General features: G+C 39.9%; 2 protein-coding genes across 2 annotated transcripts in view; both read left to right on the forward strand.

The window, feature by feature from the left end:
• Nucleotides 1-5,925, forward strand: part of TMEFF1 (transmembrane protein with EGF like and two follistatin like domains 1) — a 113,303-nt gene extending 107,378 nt beyond the window's left edge. The window contains exons 9-10 of the mRNA XM_066560688.1: nucleotides 2,876-3,034; nucleotides 4,699-5,925. Coding sequence (XP_066416785.1) covers nucleotides 2,876-3,034; nucleotides 4,699-4,783 — 244 coding nt within the window. The 3' untranslated portion in view covers nucleotides 4,784-5,925. The remainder of the gene's footprint in view (nucleotides 1-2,875; nucleotides 3,035-4,698) is intronic.
• A 114-nt stretch (nucleotides 5,926-6,039) lies between these two features.
• Nucleotides 6,040-21,175, forward strand: CAVIN4 (caveolae associated protein 4). The gene is made up of 2 exons (XM_066560701.1): nucleotides 6,040-6,854; nucleotides 19,074-21,175. The coding sequence occupies exons 1-2, from the start codon at nucleotides 6,444-6,446 to the stop codon at nucleotides 19,734-19,736; spliced, it is 1,074 nt and encodes a 357-aa protein (XP_066416798.1). The 5' UTR covers nucleotides 6,040-6,443; the 3' UTR covers nucleotides 19,737-21,175.
• The last annotated feature ends 1,528 nt before the right edge of the window (nucleotides 21,176-22,703 follow it).

A 22,703-nucleotide genomic window follows, 5' to 3' on the forward strand; every position in this document is an offset into this window, starting at 1 on the left:
TTCTCAGAATTTTTGTTGGAATGTGCTAATCTTATAGTAATCTATCAATTTATGATTCAGTGTAAATTCCATCTTTTAAATATTTATTATTACTCTGGTAAGTATTGATAGGCAATGTTTTGATGGATCTAATTAATTTAACAACCTTTTAAATTCTATTTTATAGTTACATTTACTGTTACTAGCTTCAGCTATGTATTTAAATATTCTGGATAATATGTCAGTGCTGAGCCTAGCACAACAAACCTCACGTGGTTCCAGCCCAGAATTTGTGACTATCAGTTCTTGACCCTGACTATCAGACCTCCTTTGGATTTTTCTTGGCTATTGAAGTACTGATGGTCTCATGCTTTATGCATGTTTCTTACTGGAGCAAGTTATTAAGGAAACAAATAGTTTATAACAGACATCAATCCACCATAGTAATCATGTACCTCTATCAGAGAAAAAAATTCTCTCTTTCTCCAGCAAGGAAAATATAATGATGATTGCTAAGGGCAAATTGTTATTTTCAAATTCTCTCAGTTCTCATAGGCATCTAGCATTTACATTGTTTAATTTGGTCCTCATTTCCTAGCAGCAATGTATGTGAGGTATCGGATGACCTATAAAACCGCAGAAAATATTTGTGCAGAGCAAATTCTGAGTTCTGCTTTCACTGAGGGCAATGAATCTCCTTGCTTATTGTACAGCAGTCCTCCAGGACTGCCAGCAGGCAGGTGGGAGGAAGGTTTTGTAGCAGTCAGTAGCACAGTATTGAGTTTAGCAGCCTTTGCACAGATGGGATCAGGTCTGTCTCCTGCTGCCCCCCTTGTGCAGTGCAGTTCTGCCCTGTCCTTATGGCAGGCTGTGTCAAGGACACACAGTCCAGCCCTTTAAAAAGAAATCTAAACTTTATGCTAAATCAATTAATTGACTAATCAGCTTATTTTGATAAATCCTTGCTGGCCTCTATTGATCTTGCTATTATACTAATGCTATATTATCTTGTTATACATTTATGCAGCAGAATGTTTTAAAACCTGTTCTACTAGTTTAAGGTGGAAAACTAGTGACTAGTACTTCATCCTGCTGTTATGTAATCCTTAATGCAAGCACTTTTCCTCCTGCATTCAGTATTTCTCAGAAATAATTTCCTGTCATTTTGGTGTTTCTGAGAAAACATCTTTGAATTCCTTGTGCCTCCTCTCTCTTGTTTTGTCTCCTCTGCATTAAAGCAGCTCTCACACTGATAATACTTCATCTGCTACTTTCTTTATTAAAAACAAAAGCAAAGTAACAATAAGATTTAAGTCCTCTTGACTAACAAGGAGACATCTCCCTTTCTGTGTTTTCTTGCATGATTACCAGTGTGTTCATTGTCCTCATTCTTCTCTTATGCTTATGCAGAGTTCTTTTTATTCCCTTCCTGCCTACCACTGGGCACACTTCTACCACATGGAGGGTTTTCTTTAACAAGTCTTTCTGGAATTTGGTTCGTGCCTGAACCAAAACTCCTTACAGCAGCTCATGGCTGGAGAAAGTAGAGTCACAAGATTATGAACATGTAAACCCCAACTATTATCCCTGCATGCTGAGGGGGATTAGGAGTTGCATTAGCATTTGTAAAAAGGTCTTTGGTGTAATTATTTTGTTGCTCCAAACAGAATTAATTCCTACCCTAACACAAAGCTTTTGAATGGATGAGTCTGATTTTGTGTTGCATTTGGGCTTGTCAGATCCAGTTTACAAAATGATTGTTGCTCTGCCTGCATGCGAGTATTTCTTCTGCAGCTGCAGAGCTGGAGGCCAATTGTATGATTCAGTTGACCACAGTGATGCATTCATGTCAGTCAATTCTAAAGGACAGCTGTACTAGGAACTTGCCCAGGGTTCTAAGTGGTGGCCTGTGACTCTGCAGACTTCATCTCAGTGTTTTGGGTGGCTCTTGCCTTTTCTTGTGCCTGAGCCTCTTTTGCCTTGAGACATGGATTGTTTCAGAGTGTGTTTGCACTGGCGCATCTTGCATTGCCGGAACACGTCACTGCTCAGGAACAGCCTCTGTTGAGCTTCTCATTGAGCTAACTGCTGCTTTGCTCAGGCAAGTTACCACTTAAAGAGCTGATTCTCTTCTGTTCCAGCTATTTCTTCCCCACCTCATGCAAATTACTTTGGATTCTTCCTTGAACTCTCACTGGAACAGCCATTGAGTTTTCTAAGCTGACCTCCATCAAATTCTGGCTCAGCCACAAGGCAGGAGGGGGTTTGGTGCTGGTCTTGTCCAGTAGATTTTGCAAGATTCCACTTCTCTAGGTCGCAAATTGAAAAGGGATCTTCTTTTTTCTTCTTTTTTCAAGATTCCACTTCTCTAGGTTGCAGCTTGAAAAGGGGTCTTCTTTTTTCAAGGTGGATTTTCAATCCATATTTCAAGGTTCCCCTTCCTCTTTGTCACTTCTGTCCCATATTGACAATGGAGCTGAATGAGCTGTGCTCTCGCTGTGTTTCGTGAGCATGATTCTTGCATTTAATTTAGCTTGTCTACTTGTCTTTCAAGCGCCTACTTGTTCCACCCAGTTGCTACACTCTTCCTAAATATTGTACCAATATAATAATGACCCACATATTTCTTTTGACAAATCAGGGTCTTCCCCATGCTGGTGTGTTTTCAAAAAGGGCCACTAGTAACCTTATCCAGAAAAAGCAGATCATATCTACTTGCTCTGTCTCTTCTCTTGCCACACAGATCCAAACCATTCCCTTACCCAAGCATTAGCACACATGCACCTCTCATCAGCTCTTTCTCAGCTGGAGTCACCTTGGATTTCTCATTTCATCTGCAAATCACTGGGGTGCTGTCAAATTACAGATTCCATGAAATATTCCCTTTCTTTTTCAGGTGTGAATCAGGATATACTGGACAGCACTGTGAAAAGACAGACTTTAGTATTCTTTATGTTGTCCCAAGCAGACAAAAGCTTACACATGTCCTTATTGCAGCAATAATTGGAGCTGTACAGATTGCCATTATAGTTGCAATTGTCATGTGCATAACCAGGTAGGTAAAGACAAAAACAGTGAAAAATTACACATTGTATGGATATACTTTTTCTGTATTTAATTATATGATGTCCAACATTTTATTTGCTTAATACGTGCTTAAAAACTACCTGATGACTGAAGCAGGATGATTATGTAACATCCTATCTGCCCCTTTGTTTCTTTGGTCACTAAAGACAAATTTATTTGAATTCAGAAACCACCAGTAACCACTCTGAATCTCCAGACCAAACACACAGCAGAACAGTTCAGCCTTAAAACGAATCCAAGAGTTAAGCTACTTTGTTAGGCCTTCACTGGCCTAATTGCTGAAATTTTGTGGAACCTATGATCCCCAGCTGCCACCCAGTGAAACAGAGAGGCTAACAAGGTGCTGTTCCCTGTGGTACCACTCTAAATGGTGTTACACAGAGAAAGAAGTACCCCTTACACCATATACACTTTCTGAAAATTAGTGTGCAACTTAGTCCCATTATTAGACAGTCACGGTGCGAACCTGTTTTGTGAAACTTAAAGACACACAAGCACATTTTGAGACATCTAGAAGTTGTCTCAAATTGTCACACTGTGTAAAAGCTCAAATGGGAGCCATGGGTTCTTTTAGATGACAAGGCATTCAGGTCTAGGACTTGAACCAAACAAACACTGAGGTTTCTGAGATAGATAAAGGATGACTTTTTTACCTTATAGGTGCATGAAGTACTTAAGTCTTACACTTGGGCATCCATGCCACAGTTTGACTTTTCCTCCTCAAGTTGTCCTTCACTTTTTCAGCTCCACTTACATTGGGCTATAAAACTTTCTGCTACTGCATTAGTTTAAGGCTTCCAAAACTCAGTGATATAGAGAGACACAGTGAATTAACAATACAGGCCTTTTTCCCTGTATCCCTTGTAAAGTTCAACATAACAGACATTAGCACATGTGTAAAACACCACCTGCACATCTAAAAGAGTTACTTGGCTCATGCAATTGATGTCATTCCTTTTTTCACTGAACAGCCCGCTGGCCAAAGCAGTGGTGTGGAAGGCTATGGGTCAGCTCCTCTTTCAGCCTCTGTATGACCATTGCCCAGCTCTCAGTCTCTCACATCTTGCTGCATCCCAACAGGAATGCTCCATTGTTCATTGCCTTGGCTAATTGCCATTCCATGCAGGATTGCTGGCTTTTGTGAATCCTTTTAGTTCTGTGTCTGGCCCCAAGAAAGGGACTGCCAGAGTCACACCACAGAGAGACCTGGGTGGGCTCTGTCTCAGGGGCTGCAGCGAGCAGCAAGGCACCTGGAGGTCCAGCACTTCAAAAGGCTGATTGATCCAGTCTCACCATCCACTGGGTTTTAAATATGAAATATGTATCAAGTAAAGCTAATGCAATCATTCCCTGTGGAACGTGTTTGCTGGATCAAGGCTGAAGGATGCAGGACCTTGCTGCTTTCAGTCTCAAGGTCAAGCAGGGCTCCCTTCTGCTTGATCTCAGACATTCCCAGGTCAGAGTCCAGTACCTAAGAGCAGGAGTGCCCCACTTGTCAGCACAGATCATAGACTCCTTGCTATTGTTCAGTACAAAAAAATTGAGTCAATGCATGATTGTTCGGCATAATTATAGGTGGCATATATAAAATCAGCCCTCCTTTCCTATTTCTCTCTTCTTTTTTTTTAACAGGAAATGCCCCAAAAATAATAGAGGACGTCGGCAGAAGCAAAACCTAGGCCATTTTACTTCAGATACATCATCCAGAATGGTTTAACTTAGTGCTTTTTATACCTACATTGACCATGTGATGTACATTTTTATTATATCTTTTTTTAAAGAATGGAAATATTTATTTCAGAGGCCTTATTTTTGAACATTTTTAGTGTCACAATGTTGGTCTGTATTCTGAAAGCATCAGCTCTAACAGCTATGGACTGCTTTAGTATCTTTACTTTTATGTTTTTGAATACAGTAGTTCATTTTCTGTATCTGTATCACATGGTTATATAATAGACTTGTGCTTTATCCATGGAATGTAATATTTTTGGGAACACAGATTTATTCCAACAATGGTTGTAGACTTAAAAAAAACCCCAACAAACCAACAAAATAAGACCACATTACCTAAAAAACAAGGCATGAACTAAAGGTAAAAATGTTTACAGCTTACTTTTCTTATGAGGAACTAGAAAACACTGTGTTTAAATACCGTAGATATTTAAATGTTTTTGGAAGTTAGTAACTGATTTTTTAGACACTGCCTATCGCATGAACTGTGAAGCTGTGTGCTGTGTGTAGTTGTAACATATTTATAAAATGTGTGGGCTGGGTCTAAGCACTGCCATCTTCAGAAATAATTCCAACAATTTATTTTTAAGGATGAAAATTATAAATTTCATAATTTGGGAAGTTACCTGGTAGAACAGATGGCACAGGTCCAAAAGAAGTAGGTCTTAGTAGATTTAGGTATTCTAAAAATTGGTGTTGAATAATTGAACACAAATAATTGGAATAAAGCCTACTTTATCACTGTTAAAACTGTTTTAATACTTCTTAAACTTTTTTAAAGAAAATACATGTTTTAACACCTACAATACAGATTGTATAGTGTTTGTGATCAAAATAAAAAAAAAATAAAAGTGAATGAATTACTAGTGCTCTTGTATAGAGTATTTTCAAGAGCTAAAAAAGTCCATCCAAATTAGTCTGCTGGTCATAGTTATATTAATAGACTGTTAGTTGTCGTTTGAAAGATCCCAAGATAAAGTGTGAATAGGATGTGTTCAGCTGTTTTAACATGTAGTGTAGGCTTTCAGAATTTTGCATGTAGGATTTAATAATTTGTTCAATAAAAAAAAAAATGCTTTCAACATTTTGAACTGAAAAAGCATGTCACAATACAACGTTTTCACTATATTGCCTCTGGTTTAGTGTGTTTATTTGCTACCCCATGGGGTAATTGCAGCAAGCTGAAGACCTGAAGTTGTTTTGCTGGAAAAGAAACAGCCGTGCGAATTTTCCTGACCGCTTTTTGAATTCCCTCAGAGGAAAGCACTCCAGTAACATGAAAACAAAAGTAGATCTTTAAAAATATGCAAGTTTGCTTTCCTGCTTAATTAGCAAGTTACTTAACTTTCCTGGATTAACACTAATAACTTCATCAGTACAGAAGCGTGACCCTTTAAACGTATGTTCCTTTCCAGATATTGCTTCCTAATTTTAGGGGTTTCATGTTGCTGAAAGTATCTGAGCAATCATGTGTGGATATTTTGTAGTCAGAAGTATTTGACCAAGCTCCAGGAGCGGCGTTTCACGCCCTACTTTGAGCATCGCTGGAGCCAGCTGTCGCCCTGGCTCCCTGCAACAGCGCCAGAATCGTTCTGGCAGGATCGCCGAAACTTCGCCTCCCTCCAACCTGGCTGAAGGCAGGCGGAATGGATCGCCGCGAAATCCCCTCGGAGGCTGACAAAACACACCAAAATCGTCTCTCCAGTGTCATCGAGGAGGAGGAAGAGCAAGATGCGGCTTACACCATTGTGACAGTCCTGGACAAAGTGGCCAACATTGTTGACAGCGTGCAAGCGAGCCAGAAGAGGATAGAGGAGAAGCACAGGGAGATGGAAAATGCCATCAAGACCATCCAGATCGACATGTTAAAGCTTGCCCAGGCTCATGGCAATACAGGCTTCACGGTGAACAAGTTACTGCAGAAAACCCGCAAAGTCAGCTCCACCATGAAGGAGGTGCGGGCGCGCGTGGAGAGGCAGAGCACCAGCGTGCGGAAGGTGGCAGCAAAACAGGAGGAGATGCTGAGAAAAAACAAATTCCGGGTCGTGATCTATCAGGTAACCATGAACTTCATTTCTTGTGGTACTGTGTCTTTCCCACCTCCTCTTTGGTGCTTCTGGGAGGTGCTGGTTAATGAAGCAAAAGGTGCGGTCTGTCCAACATAGGAGTTATTTTATGCTTTCTTTAACACTGATCTGTGCTCCCCAATGCCTTTCAGCATGAACCTACTGGCAGCAGCACACAGGGTCTATTATTAGTTTGGGTAGATTTCTGAGCCAGTCGTGAAAGATTAACTGCAGATCAGCAAGGACTATTTGCTGCCTCTCCAAAGGGTAATATGAGGCAGGCCCTGTAAATCTTGTCATACAAACCATGCCTGACATTCATCTCTGTTATTTTTTTCACCGTATTAGGTAGAAGTGAGAATAGCAAAAGTGTTTTCAAGCTCCCTGAAATGCAGATTTTCTACTAACACTAATTTCAAAACATGGCTTGTTTAACTTGCAGCATTGCCCAGGCCTTCATACTGCTGACAAATTGGGACTTTTCTCATTGTCTCAGTCTATAGCAGTATATGTACAAACTAAGGCTCAGATCCACAAACCCTTCACGACAACAAATACTCCCTTGCATGGTGTACATTGGAAATAGTTTAACATAGCACTGTTCTTTCAATCACAGTGGGCAAGGAAAACATATAGTTTCTTTCACTGACCTTATTCTAGGATGTTCATTGTACATTAAAATAATTGTATTTGAAGAGAAGTTTCATGAAACAGCATGGTCTCACTTGCATCTGTACAAACAGTGCAGACAGTTCTGGGGTCTTGTCAATGACTGCTGTGAAACACATTTGGTCTGATCCTGTCTTTGCTGGAACCTCCCAGCTTCTCGGGTCAGTAGAAAGTAGGAGTGTTTGATATTTTGCCAGAAGCATAGCTGCTCCTTTTTTACCAGCAAGTCGCTAAAGCGACTTTCAAATGAGTTGTATTCCTCATTTGGCATTCTTGAAAATACCACCCCTCATGAGTAATACAATGCACGCCCATCACTCAGTTTTACACTCTGATCTTGCATCTGTTTGTACATAAATGACATCATTTGCAATGAATGGAGCCATGTGCTTCACTGAGTTTATTCACCACGGTGAACAGCTGACAAATTCTTCATAACCTAGCTTTCTTAAAATAGTTCATTTTCCACTACTGGGAAAAAATAGCTGAAAAAACAGAAAAGGCTGAAGGTAGGGAATATTGCCTCTTTAATGTTTTGTTAGTACCATATACAGCCAAATTGTGCCTCCCAGATTTTCTGACTGAATGACTAACTATGGTTGTTCAGGAGAAAGTACAGGCCAAATCTGTCCTATTATTACCATTTTTGCAAGCTGCATCATCATCGCGAAATAGAAAACAGTCACTTTCACTTTTTGCTTGCAAATAATTTCCTAGCTAAAGGTGATAAATCTCTGTGACTCCCCTGGTTAATGACATAATGCCATTTCATTGATGGGCCTTTACTATAATGACTGCAGCAGAATCAATGCTTTGAAAATATTTTTTTTTAAAACAGTATTCATTACATGATGTAAATTCTTCTGCTAGCAAGGCAAGAGCTGTTGTTTATTTAAAAATATAGTAAAATTTGGTCAAAATGGATTTACACAGAGGTGTAAAGAACAGCTGTTGGTATTTTCAGATATTTCATTCAAAAGGTGTCTCTCCCAGTGTCTGCTTTCCCTAAGAATCACCTTCAGTAGGAGTTTATGGTCTCTCCGCAGGTTTTGCTGGACAAGAATGACCTGTACCCTGTTCTGTATGTTTAATTCTTAGGTGGTACTTTTCAGGAAGGGAAACAGCATTTTTTCCTGCCTTTCTGGTTTCCTCTTCCTAGAGTGGTTTAGAACTGTCAGTGAGAATATGAGTGACTCTCTCCTTAACTTCCATCCCTTTTGTAAGGTAGATTGACGAGCCTTTTCCCACTTGCACAGAGGAGAGGCAGATATGTGGATCCCTCTAGGATCTGCCATTTAACACTTTTCTGGAGAGGGATAACTGCACCACTGCCCAAAACCTGGAACAGTCTAGGTAGGCAAGAGTGCACTGTGACTTCAAGGCACAGGTACACTAACAAAGGTCTCTTTCACACAGGTGCAGTGATTTTCACGCTGCTGATTTGCACCAGGGCAGGCACACTGCTGCAGGGCCAAGACCTGAATGACTGGAGCTTGGCTGGGATAAGTGGGAGTCTGCTAATAGCTCTGGAACCAGTGTGCTCCCTGTCCTATACATTACCGATGGCTGTAACCAAGTTGTTTACTCTGGGCCTGTGACTGACACCTCTTCTGCAGAGAGGTGTTTTTTTTCTGATGAACTATTTGGAACATTGTGATGGGGCCAATGACCCGTGTGTTGCTGGCATGGAATCGTTACACAGGCGAGCACATGTGGGTTTTAGTTTTAACTTTTGCCAGGACATCAGCGTATGAGGAAAAAGGAGACACCAATTAAATGCTAAAGATTTCCTTTCAAGTGGGTAGCTTTGATCTTATCATTGATGGAGGGAGTAGGCAGGTTGAAAAGGATCATTGGCTGAAGGAGATTGCCCCAAGAGATCTCAGCAATGATGAAAGGAGTTGGCGATATCCTCACGTTAAAAAAAGACAAAGTGATCATCCTTGAGCAGAATGATTAGGGAATTGAGAGCATTCATTTTTAGAAGGCCATGTGGTTGAGGAAAAGATTTGGTAGCAGGCAGCTCTCCTCCCTAGGCTGACTGCATGATTAAAAATGCCAGGTTACTTCAGACTTTCTAGTGAAGTCTTTAACCCTGGAGTGCTATGTGCCCTGAGACTATAGTAGGGAATAAAAAGGATGTTGTAGCTTGTAGAGGTCACTGCTCATTTCTGTTCAGGTTAGTCTGAATAACCAGCTGTAAGAGCTATCGTTTCTCTGAAGTCAAAGAACATTTAACAGTTTAAATCATTCTGACTAAATTATTCAGAAATTAGAGGGGATTTTTTTTTTTTACCCTGAATGAACTTGTTTCATTTGCTTTTCTGCATGTCCTGCAAGTCCCTATTTAAATGGAACTGTACAGGCACCAGAAAATCCATGTTACTGTTACTGGGCTTTCTGTCTATTATTACTTCACATAAGCACCATAAATGAGTACCTGCTTCCTATGAAGGGACACATGCATTTGTTTTACTCACTGCTGTCTGACATTTAAAATTAGTGGAGGTGTCATAAACCAAGATTATGGCTTGACTGACCTACACAGTAGGGTCACAGCTGATTTGTTTGCCCTGTGGTTGTTCCACTGCACACACTGGGAGAAGTTCACAGAAGCAGTCTTGTGTATGCCTCTGATATTATGCATAAATAATACATAAGTTAAAATGTATGTGTTGTGTCTTGCCCACTGACATTCTGTGGCTATAATGACTAGGACAGTAAGAATGGTGAGATCAAGATGGGGATAATCATCTGGAAACCTCAGGTGGAAGCACCTTCATCTGAAGTGGCAGTAGAAATCAGGGTGTCAGGAGTTCAGGAGATTGCCATTAATTTGGTACCATTTGGGCATAAGAGGGGCAGTCTCAAAAATGGCCCTGCAGAACAAAATCCTTAGTAGAATGGAGTTAAATCACTCACCCAGAGCAGACTGTGCTAGATGGCTCATATTTGATCATTTTTCTGTTTTGCAGAAACATAGGAGGTCTTATCCTTTCTCATATTTATGTACCTGGTATCTTACCTCATACCTTACCTAGATAATCTGGAAAAAACAACAGGTGGCAGTGCATTGTGTTGAAATGTTAAGTGAAGTGAAGCTTGCAATGGATTTCTGAAGGTGTGTTTCTGTTAACTGTGTAATATCTTCCTTGAAAATCTTGATACAGAAAAGGTGTGACACTAAAAAAATGTGTTGAAAATTAGAAGCTCTCAGTCCATAGAAAGAAATATAGACAAGAAACTAAATTACTTTTACAGCTGGAATAATGTTAATTTTAGTGTACATGGTGCTAATTCCTGTACTTTTAATTCTGATCTGAAAGCATAAATAGATGTCTTCAATCCTGAAGACAACAGGGTCTATACAAAACTGCCCTCTAGAACTCATGGGAAGACAGGAAACCCAAATTGTTATTAAAGTGCAGCCTGAAAACTTAATGGGGGAAAAAATAGTGTGAATTGACTGACTACCTCTGACAGCAGAACACTGGCCTCAGCAGCCCAGCGACACAGGGCCTTTGTTGGAGTCTTGTGGCAGAAACCTTATAAATATTTTTACAGCTGGGATAGGTAATTGCCTTTGCTGAGAAAACAGAGAAGAAAATAAACCCAATTATTGTGCCAGAGAGTGTCATGAGAGCCCTTTGTTTGCATTGTTGAGCCCAGTGCTCCAGTTCAAAGTGCAGGGCTGGCCCCGTGCTGTGCAGCAGCCACCAATGGAGAAGCTACCAACCAGCTAAAGAAAAACTGTGTTTCTAGTGACATGTTTTCAGGCAATGAAGAGAAAGAAAAAGTTCAAAAAAATATTAAAAAAACAGATGTTGGGCTGCTTCTGTGTTCCTAAAATGAAACGGTTTGCATATTTCACAGGACTTTGTCCATACAAGCTGGACTCAACACCTTGGATCTGGTGCCCCCAGAGCTGTTCCTTGGGTTGATCTTCACAAGGGACAGGCTGTCCTCTTTGCAGAGCTGCCATTGATTTTTCTCCACCTATTAGCACTAAGTGGTGGAAACAGCTGATCTTGGTTTACGCTTGCACTGGGTGCAGCTGTTCAGGGCTTCCCTTGGGGCTGAGAACCCCCTTCCCTTGGGGCTGCCCTGCAAGTCAGCAGAGGAGTGCAGTTACAACATGAGCCTCCTGTGTCGTGTCTCTTCTCCCTGGAGGCTGCTCAGAATTGTCACCAGGAGCTGTGGCTGGCTGCTGTGGCCACATGCGTATCTGAGAATGGAATCATAGAATCGCTTAGGTTGGAAAATTCCTCTTGAGATCATCAAATCCAGCTGTTCAGCAACACCCTTCATTCCTGAGGCACAGATTTGGGAATGGACTTGACTGGGGACATGCAGCTGGGATTCCTAGTCTCAACACTACTGAAGATAGCCAACCTTGCAATTAGCCCCTTAGTACAGGAAAAAAGTTCATCAAAACAGCACAGGAACAGAGATGAGGCATATGTGAAGTCACAAACAGGAAGTTTAGGATCTGGGACAGGACTCATGTTGCCAGGCATTAATTTGACATCAGTAACACAGGTGTTTGTACATTTGGCCCGTATGTTCCTTTTCAAGTAAGTGAAGTGTGAGGAACCTGATTCTCCCAAACTGTTGTAGACATTTACTTCTGGATCCAGTTCCTACTTTATAAGTATCTGCTCTCCCCATATAGTTAAAATGTTGTCCAGAAATGAGTTAATATGGAGTTCTCACTTGTACTTGAGAACTCTTCCGTGGTCTAGCTGACTTGTAGGAGCAGTCACCATGTGATGAATGAATGAATCAAGACATTACCAAATATTTTTTTCTGTCCCATCACACCTTGTGATGCTTTTTGCCCTTCACTTGCAAGGGGCTTCCAGAAAACTTGGAAATTAGGAATTTCACCAGTTTGATTGCATGCCTGCAAACTGACCTGCAGAGCTATTCCCTGGTCTAGTTCCATAAAGCAATAGCAGAGCAGAGAAAGTATGAAGCTTTTGTTTTCCCCTGAAGCTTCAGCCGTCCTTTTTGTGCAGCATGTGGTAGCCTGGAGCCAATGGCTTCTCCACTGATGTGGTGTAACTGGGAGCTGGCTGCTCATTGACTGCTGCAAACCACAGACAGTGATAATGGGAAAATGAGATGAGTTCCTTTGTAGTCATTGTATGCTGGTGGTTGAATTAATGAATTTCTGTCAGAATTTAAATAAAAGGGATGTGTATTAGGCTTCACAAAAGAGAAATGAGGGGAGTTGACTGTTCCAGACTGGTTTCCCATTTGTAAAAATAATTCTAAATGCAGCAACAGCACTTAGCCATAAAGTCTTATATGCTGAAGTGTTTACATGATAAAATTTCTTAGGTGGCCTTTTAAAATAATCCTGTTTGTCTCTCATCTGAGCAGTTTTCTGGCCTGCTGTCAGAGATTCTGAAATGAAATATTTGCAGAAGAAACGAGGGGATCACTTGAGATTTATAAAGCTTCACTCTTAACTGTTAGAATATGAGTAAAAGTACTGAATGATTTGTAATTGGTTATTCATCAGTAGTTTCATGTTGATTTAGAGTGCAATTTCAAGGAGGTGTTTTAATGATTTACCTTGGCTACCAGTCTGAAAAACAAATCATTCATCCAACATGCAAATTTCTAAGATTTGTTTAACACCTTGTGGCAGTGCAGTTTCCTGCCCATAAGCTGCCCATCATTTGCATCACCAGTTGTCGCAGACACAACAGCAGTGCCAGAGCAGGCTCTGGGTTCCCTTTGACCATTTTGCTGCTTCGTGCTCTGCTTCAGAATTGTCAGGTGATCACCAGTCAGTCCCATCTGTGCTTGTGTTAATCATCACCTGCACTCTCCGTGTCATACACCCCAAGGCTAAAAGATCATTTGCTGTGACCTTTTCCCTGGGCAACACAATGACTCCAAGTCATGGAGTTTTATCAGTCTCTCCTCCCTACTTATTCTGTGAGCAGTTTCTTTAAGACCATTTTGAGTCTTGATTTTATATATACAATACATAATTAAATATATATACACATAGATGTTATTTTAGATATATAAAAATGAATTATTTATTTAGTCTGATTTTCTGAGGTTTTTTATTTTAAAAAGCTTTTTTTCTGCTAAAGTGTTGATTGATATTAGGTAATAGTTGAGAGCTGATAACTGTTGCCTTTATTAAAGCTGTTTAGAGTTACATTTTCAAGATATTTAGAAAGAGAACACAAAACCAGTTTATAGCATTTCTCGCAAATATTTACGTGCAATACAGTGCATTACCTTTTTTTCCTCTCTGCCAATTTTGGAAGCCCAGTCTGGGTATTGAAATACAAAGCTTTGAATGCATATACAAAAAACCACAAAAGGACAAGGGATGTAAAGCTCTTGAATTGGCTACATTCATTAAAATGCCCTCATATTCCATTATTGTTTTCTTTTCAAATGACATAAAATTATTACTGAAATTATGATTTTTAATATTCATGTACTTAAGAAAAGCCTAAGCATTGTTTTACAGTGACATTATGTCGCTGCTTTGCTTAGCAAATCAAGTGAACTCTAAATGAAAAACACACATGTTCTTAAGGAAAATAAAAGTACTACTGCTATTAATTATTGATCCCATCTGTGCTCCCAAGGAGTGGAAATTTAGCTAGTAAGTTTGTGAGGGAATCTTTTCAACAACCCTTTTTTTCTTTTCCCAGCCTGGCAGTCCTTGCTGAAGGCATGACATTCTTCCAGCAGCCCCCTTTGGCTCCCTAGGGCAGCCGTAAGTGAAGGCTGCTTCTAGAGCCAACCTGATCTTTGCCAGGACACCACGGCTGCAAAATACCTGAGACATTGCTAAACAATTTGCTCTGCCATTTGCCCCTTTCTCTTCCCAGAGAAGAGGAGAGCCTGACTGTGCAGCCAGGGTTATCAAGCAGGCACATTCTGAAACAGCCTCTTCCCCCACGTGCTTCAATTATCTGAGCATTGCCACCTTGAGAGTCTCATAGGGTTGATTAGAGGCATTGCCACATTTAAGGTTATTTACCATAAAAACCTATGAGGGTTTTAAGGTTTCAGCACAGTGGAAAAGTCAGCACGTTTCCCTTTGCATGGTTGAGGAGCAGGTGCATTAGCCTTCCCTCATAAGTGCTTTACTATAGCCTATGGGAAAAAATGCTACTGCTTTGATCCCTTCCTTGTGGTTAGAATATGCCTGCAGTGCCTGCAAAATGGTCACTGTTCCCCCTCATGGGTGCATGGCAGCTGATGGAAAGTTTGAAGAGCAAAAGGAGGGTTTGAAAGACACAGGCTATGTCCCCTTTTTCTAATTGTGAATGAAACTGAAGTGAGAGCAGGATGTGAAAATGCCAGTGATGGAGTCTGACTTTGTTAGGTTTCAATGCTGTGCTGGCCTTCTTCATCAAAGCTGAGGGTTACTTATATGTTTACTTTGTATTCAGCCTGGCCATTAAGAACTCAAAATTCTGTGGCTAGGCATATTTGAGAGGTTAAATACTAAAAAAAATTGGAAAAATCAAACTTCAGGTTTAAGATGCTTTCTTAGCAAACTTGCCATGCTAGGGGCTTCACCAGCCACTCCTGAATTGTGCAGTTGTTCTGTTATGGTGTTATACCTCTAAGTTTTGTCTGTTAAAGTTTTCCTTAAGCAGTGGATCTAAATACCCTGCACCTACAATGCAAAGGTCTCCAGGATTTTCCCTTACCATTCAATCAATGCTTTCAGTCCCTTCTTTGCTACCACAAAACCTTAAGTCTTTCTCATTTCAGGCTTCATGTCCTTGCAGACACAAACATTTCTCCAAAACATTTCCAGTTTCAACACACCATCTAATCTGACTCGTTTGTCCCCTCCCTCCTCCTACACCCATTCATGACACACAACCCCTCTTCTCAGCCCCCTTGTTCCCTGACAATGTTCAGCTCTACAAGCAAGGTACCTGAGCCATGGCATGCTTGCTCAGAACAGATGTCAGCTTGGGTGGGACAGACAGAATGACTCAAAACACAGCCAGCTTCACAGAAGAGCACTTATTTCTTTGTGTCAGGACCCAGCTCCGTTCTCAAATTGGTGGAAAATGCCCGAATGTTTCTGGGTTAGTGGAGGGGCCATGTAAAGTTGAGAAGGTGGGAGATGCATAGTATGAGCATGTGCGTTACACTTCTTGTACAAATCAAAGACAACTTTCAAATCAAACACTTTCATGACAGATTTACCAACTTTTTTCTTGGAAAAGAAGGAAAAAATATTGTTTGAAAGATCTAAGTCTGTTTCCTGTGTGTTGAGTGGTGGATAACTTTTCAGCAGATTATGTCCAATGAGCAATTATGGCAAACAAACACACAAGGACCAGTGTGAGCACCCTCTGCAGGTGCTCCTTCTATGAGGATGATGAAAGGGAAAGGGAATGCTCAGCTTTCAAAGATTTGTTTTCTGATTCTGGCCTGTGCATGTCTTTGTGGTTTTCAGTAGATTAGGCACGCGGAGTACATGTCCTATGTATTAATCTATAGACAGCCCCTATGACTTCATGCCTGTTTCCTCAAGGAATCATGTTAAAAAAAAAAATTGACTGCTTGGTATAATATTTTACTGTGAAATAATCTCCTGTCCTCATTTTAGACCCTCCCTTACCTCCCATGAGTGGTGGTGGTGGGTATAAGTTCTTCCTAGCAAAATGGTTAAGCAGATTTTTAACACAAAGCTTGAAAGCAGCAGCATCAATGGTTCAACTCCCCTCTCCCGCCCCAAAGTTTGGACTGCCCAGTCCTGTTATTCCCAGTCCCATTTGCTTTATAGACAAGGAGAAAGCTCACCCAATTTAGGACTTTGTTCTGTGCTGCTGAAATCAGTAGGTGTTTGGTCTTTTGGTTTTAGTGAGCTTTTAAAGGAGCTGGTAGCTATATGCTTTGACTCTGTCTGTTTCCCACTTGGTACTAAAGCTTCTTGTTCCTGCCTTAGGAAGGATGAGCTTCTCTCTTCTCTCTGCTCCATGGATATCTAGTGATAAGAAGAAATGAGTTAGGAGCAGGAGAGAGAGAAATGAAGCAGATGAAAAAGCTCACCTACTGAGCCTAAATCACTGAATTTTTATCTGAAACCTTCCTAACATGCTAGACAGGCTCACTAATACTTTCCACTTCGGTAACATCCAGAAATCTTGAGAGGAGATAGAAACTCACACTAATCTTTTGCCTTGCTACATTTGATTCTGTAAGATGTGTGCAGAGACCAAGGAAAAGAAGAAAATGAAAGATTTGCCAAAGTTCATGCTGAGACTCTGTAGGAGAATGAAAATGTTTCTCAGGATCTGCATGCAGCTCTAGTTTCTGTGTCTCATCTACAAGATCTTCATCTCACATGTTCTTGTTCATAACTTTCGATTCTAACATGAGTAGGAAAGATAAAGTGCTCTCTTCTGTAGCTAACAGACTAAAAGTAAACACAATAAAAATCTAGCAATTGACAAAAAGTACAGACAAATTATTCTTTCAAAGGAAGACAAATATTGCAGAGAAAATAGTGTTTCTGCCTTCCCTCTTTTTAAAAAGTAATCTTCATATGAAAGGCATATTCCTCTCCCCATATTGTATTCATCTCTGTATGTACTGAAATTTCAGAATATTCATTCTGGAAGTAGTTTTGTTACCATTTCAGCTGAAGGACTGGGGTATAATTTAAAAACATTTTAAGGAATTACTATCCAGCTGTGTTTTTAGTTCATTTTCAGGAAAAAAGAGATTATGTTTATGTGTATAAGTCTTTATATAATTAATGTTAATTTGCACGTTAATGAAGATTATTAGGAAAGCATTGTAGTTTTGTTCCTGCTGATTTTGACAGATGAGTTGAACAACATTCTGCTGTAATCAATGTAACATAATTTGGCCCTATTTTTTCTAAGCATTAACAACTATTTTAGTAGAGGGTTTTTATTGAAGCCAAGGCATGATGAGAGGCTCTTAAGTGGGCTTTCTCTGTCAAATAGCTCAATGTATGTTATTTTATGTAAAATAACATGACTCACTACTAATGAGTCACTGTGAAAAATGACAGACATCTTTTTGGCCTGAAAGAAGTTCACAGCAAAATATTCAGTTAGCCTTACTTGCTATTCATGGGTTCACAGCTTCAATATCTCTCCTATTGTCTACATTAGGATGATAATACTAAGGGTAGAGTCCTGATGCTGCCATGCCCCAGAAATCAGCTGAAGTGTTTAGTACTAATGAGAAACAGCTTAGACAAGTGTCACACAGCTGTTGTGCTTACAGCTGTTTGCACCCCAAGGGGCTGCTCCTCCTGGGAGAAGAGCACAGGCACGTGCATGTAAAAAGCTGGCAGGGAAGAAGGGGGTGGCATTGTCTATCTCAGACCCCTCCTACAAGTTACAGTTTTTCTGCTCTGCATGCACTGCACTTCTAGATAGAACTCACTGACACTGAGCCACAAATTTTTACTTTCCATGCAGACCAGGGAAACAGCTTTCTTAGGAGATTCTCCCTGTTCATATAAATCCTTCATTACCATAAACTTTTTTACCTTTTTTTTTTCTCTCTCAGATGTGCTTAATTACTAGCTCATTCTTGGTAAATTTTTTGTTTACTGTGGGCAGTTTTGGAAGTTTTCCATGTTTTTGAGCTTTGAGCCTCTAGCAATTTTTCTTTGGAGAGGCTGCATGAATTCCTAGGGCTAAGATATCTAGGATAGTCACCATTTCCAAGCATGCTGCTGATACACATTAGATGTGTCATATAAATATATAATTCTGATTCTGCATGCTCAAACAGGCCACCAAATTCACTACAGGTGACAGAGGTGCTTGCTCAGGAATATCATGTATTTCCAGATGGAATAAATCATGTTCACCTCAGTGATGGTGCAGGTGCTGAATGAATTGTGTGTTACTGGGTTTACCAAATAACATCTCCCTGCTTTACTAATTTGTCCCCTTGTGCAGCCAGCCCATGTAAGTTAATATGTTGGGGTTCATTCCCTTCTGGGCAGCAACGGCAGTGTTTGCTAAGTTCCAAACAGTCAAAAAATGCACAATTGTCTTGGTAGTAGTAGTAGACTGAAGCTACTTGTCTCGTTGAGATATTTGCTTGGATAGTGTACAGCTGATGCAATTCCAAGAGCCTTTTTTGTCTACAGTGTCTGCTTTTATTGGTGAGGAATAATGGATCTAGGTCCGATCCAAAGCAGTAGATAAGCGCAAAAAAACCAAAAGACCTAGCCAAGTTTAGTCTGAAAACCATTAGAGGCCAGGACTCATAGGACCATTGCATTAATTAATTTCAGGTAGAACCCCAGTGAAAAGAAATCTTTAATCAGGGCTATAATATCTTTAGAGAACTTGGCACAGATTTCTGTTGCCATTTGTGTTCTGCATAGATTGGGTATGATGGTACAAGCCTGCCTTTGTTACAGTATTATATTTCAGTTAGTACTAATTAACTGCAAGCCAACCAAAAAAAAAAAAACCTTGAACCACCATCTTTTTGAAACACACGTGCTGGAAAATGACTCTCTGCTTTAATTCACAGGAGGAAACTGAGTGTCCTTCATCTCTCTCTGTTATCAAAGAGATGACAGCAGGTGAAACTATAGAGGATGATTTCTTCCCCCCTGATGATCTGTCTTCTGATGAAGAATATTATATTGAAGAAAGCAAAGCAACCAAGTTCAAGAAATCAGGCATGAGGCGCATTGATGACATCAAAAAGGCATTTTCAAGGGAAAATATCCAAAAGACAAGGCAAAATTTTGGCAAGAAGGTAAACAGGCTTCAAACTAGGATAGTAACCCCTGAGAGGAGAGAGAGGATCAGGCAGTCAGGAGAGAGACTGAGACAATCTGGGATAAGGATCAAGAAAACCATTTCACAGGCTGCTCCAACGAAGGAGACATTCAAGATCCATAAAAAAAGTAAAGAGCGAACAGGAGCTGAAGGTCAGGAGGGGATCCAGGAAGCCAGTGTACACATCGCCTCTGAGCTCCCAGCAGCAGAGCCCTTCACTGAAGAAATCTCTTACACAGAAGTGATCACTAAGGTAAAGAAAGATAAGAATAGTGCAACAAAAGGTGCTTCCCAGTCAACTGGAATAGAGGTGACTATCCCAGAAGTTGTCCTTAAGCAGGAAAGAAAAGAAGGAGGAGGAGGAGCTGATGATGACGTCCCTTTGCTAGACTTAAAGCAATCAGTATAAGGAGTCAATGAGCACACACCCCATACTGTCCTCACTGAGCAAGAGAGAACACAGTATGTACTCACTCAGCTTTAGAAAAATGTGTGAATTTGTGTTATATCACAAACCCGTGTTGGTGTTGTTCTGCCATCCACATAGATGTCTGTAGTGTTGTCTTCCTGACAAAAGTCAAGCCATGCAAACTGAATGAAGGGGCTCCCCCTCTGTCTTGGCGTGTGCCGATAGCCATCGTTAGCCCCAGTGGAACTCACAGTGTCAAAGGGAGATGGGAATCTGCTGCATTTCCAAGATTGATTTAGCAGTCACTTTACAGCCTACTCACTCTCATCGTTTCATGTACAACAGTATAAATTTATTTCCATTACGTTATACCAACTCATCTAATCAGAAAACAATAACAAAGCTATTACTTCATCTTAGCAAGAGGAAGAACTATGGAAAATGTCATTTAGCTGTACAAATATTATCACTTAAGGACCCTCACAGAAAAAACAGGAAGAGCAAATTCCTGCTTTACCCATGGTATGAAAAAATATGGCAGGAATTATAGGGTTTTGAGTAAATTGTGTTTGTCTTAGTAGAAAACAGAAACTCCTGAAATGACTACAGGTTATTTCCAGACTTCTGGAATAGGAAGGTTCATTGTAAGTAAGCAATGTTTTTTGTGCATTTATGAAGTAAGAATAAAAAAGAAGGCACATTAAATATGGAATAGCAGAAGGAAAAAGGAAGGAGGTATCATATTCATGTTTTGGAAAGAGGAGATTGTGAGAAAGGCAATTATATGAAGCAGTAAAAGTGGAATAAGATGAATGTGTAGGTTCTGGATAAATTAAGAGAAAAATTAGAATATTATAACTACAGTTTCCCTGAGATTTTTTTAGAAAATTATTCTTTACAGAGGATTATAGGTTTTATGAATATAACTGACCAGACAAGGGAATTGTTTTGTTTTCCACTCTCTGTGTTTTTTCTGAGCTTCACTGCAATTAAAATCTACTCTACAAAGTCACAGATGTACAGGGCCAATCCATAACCCAATTCTTTTTTTCCTATCGTCCTCATTATTGACCAGTCACAGCCTCAGGGATTATGAGACAGACACCCTTTGGACTATGGAATGCTGTTTATTTGCAACTCTCGGGAGCCAGTGCCCTGACATCAGATATGTTTGTAAACATGACTGCTACAGTGACATGGGTGCAGGACTGTATTGCTCTCTTCATTCTTAAATGGAGTTGCCTTCAAAGCACTTATCTAAAGCAATGTTAGTCATTACTATCTGTGTGAAACTTGTACAATATTGCCAAAAGCTGTATGATTGTATTTAATATCTCGGGTTCATTTTAACAGAAGAGCATAACTTGGTTATCTATATACATTGTTTGAAGACTTGCAGCTAATTGTTACTCTATCAAATATAATTAGTTTGATTTCAAGTATTCTGCCTGCCAGTTCTTTCATTTAGATTGGTGTACATCCCACTTGAAGTGAAACAGCTTTAGCAATAGTAAGTAGGGAACACTGGTTGGGGAAGGTCAATGTTTTACTATATCAGTGACATTTCAAATCAAATTAATGTTGTCAGATTGGGAGCAGCAACTCCACTGAGTGGAAGGGCAGGATAGAGCAAGAGAAGGAGAGAGGGAAAGGAACACATGTCTGTCAATAGTAAATTGTTCATCTTCACTCCGCTAAAAAGGAAAGAGCATTTGCTTGTAGGATATACTGAATGTTTTGTTTGGGGTTCTTTACTAGTGATAAGAAGCCTTTTTGGAGCAAAGTCACTTTATGTTTGTCAGTTCTGTATAAAATTCTAGCTATCTTCAGTGAAATACTGTATGATTTTTCTGGTTCTTCAGTCATATGGCCTGCATTCTGTTCTGCAAGATTTGACATTTTTCTAAACTGATAAACAGGGTTTAGTTATTGAAATGAAAATTTTGATGTTCAAATAAGCTATTTCTTTGCATTTTTATACAGCAGAACACTATGTGATGGAACATCATTGCCTATAGATTTTCTTCATATAGCATTTAATTTTCTCATTTTGCTTGACAAAGAAAAGAAGTGATGCAGTTTCCATGGAGCATATCATGTAGCACCAGATATAATGTCTATCAAATATTTATTTTTTAATGTTTACTTTTAGTTTCAATTAGAGCATGATTTGTTTCATAGCAAGTAGTGAGTTCTTCAGTTGTGCAAAAGTTTCAATGCACATTTTTTATATTAAATTACTATCACTGTTACTGACCTGACTTTTACATGTACCAAGAGATCAAAGTTAAATTACTCCATATCCCCTCATAAAGGTAGAGGAGGGGGAAAGCGCTATGGTTTGCAACCTCAGTTTCTGTGGAACAGCACAGACCTTTGCTGCTTGAAGTCTCCCCCATCTTTTTCATAAATTCCAAGATCAATGATCATGAAGCCAAATCCTTCAGCCTTCTCAGAAAAAAAAAATCTCAATGAAATTGGTTGATGTACAGCTGCACAGCAAGAAGGTCTGGTGTATTTTTTTGGAACAGTTGGTTTCATTTGAAACGATAATCTTGCCGGCACTGTTGCTCCTAGCTAAATGGAAAAAAGGGACCCTGTCCCTGTCTGCTCTGTCTTCCAAGAAGAAAGCTGGCACTCTGTAATTCGTTGTGGGTGTGAGTGTGAATATCAGACTTCCTCATGGAATAAACCTCGCAGTTGCTAACTGCAGAGTAAAACTGGCTATGCAAAGGGATGAACTACTTTCTTGGACACTTTCTATACAAAAATTAAAAGTGTTTACAAGGAGAAAAAAAATATTAACAAAGTCCTCACTGCAAGCCCTTCTTTCATAACATTCAACAGCAGCTTCTTTTGCTTTGAATTTGTGCTAGTGAAAGAAGCCAAACACATTTTCTGCCAATAGCCATCTGTCTATTAAAAGAAGCATCAATCATCCTATAGTTACAGGGTAGACAGCAATCG

This window comes from Molothrus aeneus, chromosome 1, assembly GCF_037042795.1.
Source record: "Molothrus aeneus isolate 106 chromosome 1, BPBGC_Maene_1.0, whole genome shotgun sequence".
NCBI classification, from domain to species: Eukaryota; Metazoa; Chordata; class Aves; order Passeriformes; family Icteridae; genus Molothrus; species Molothrus aeneus.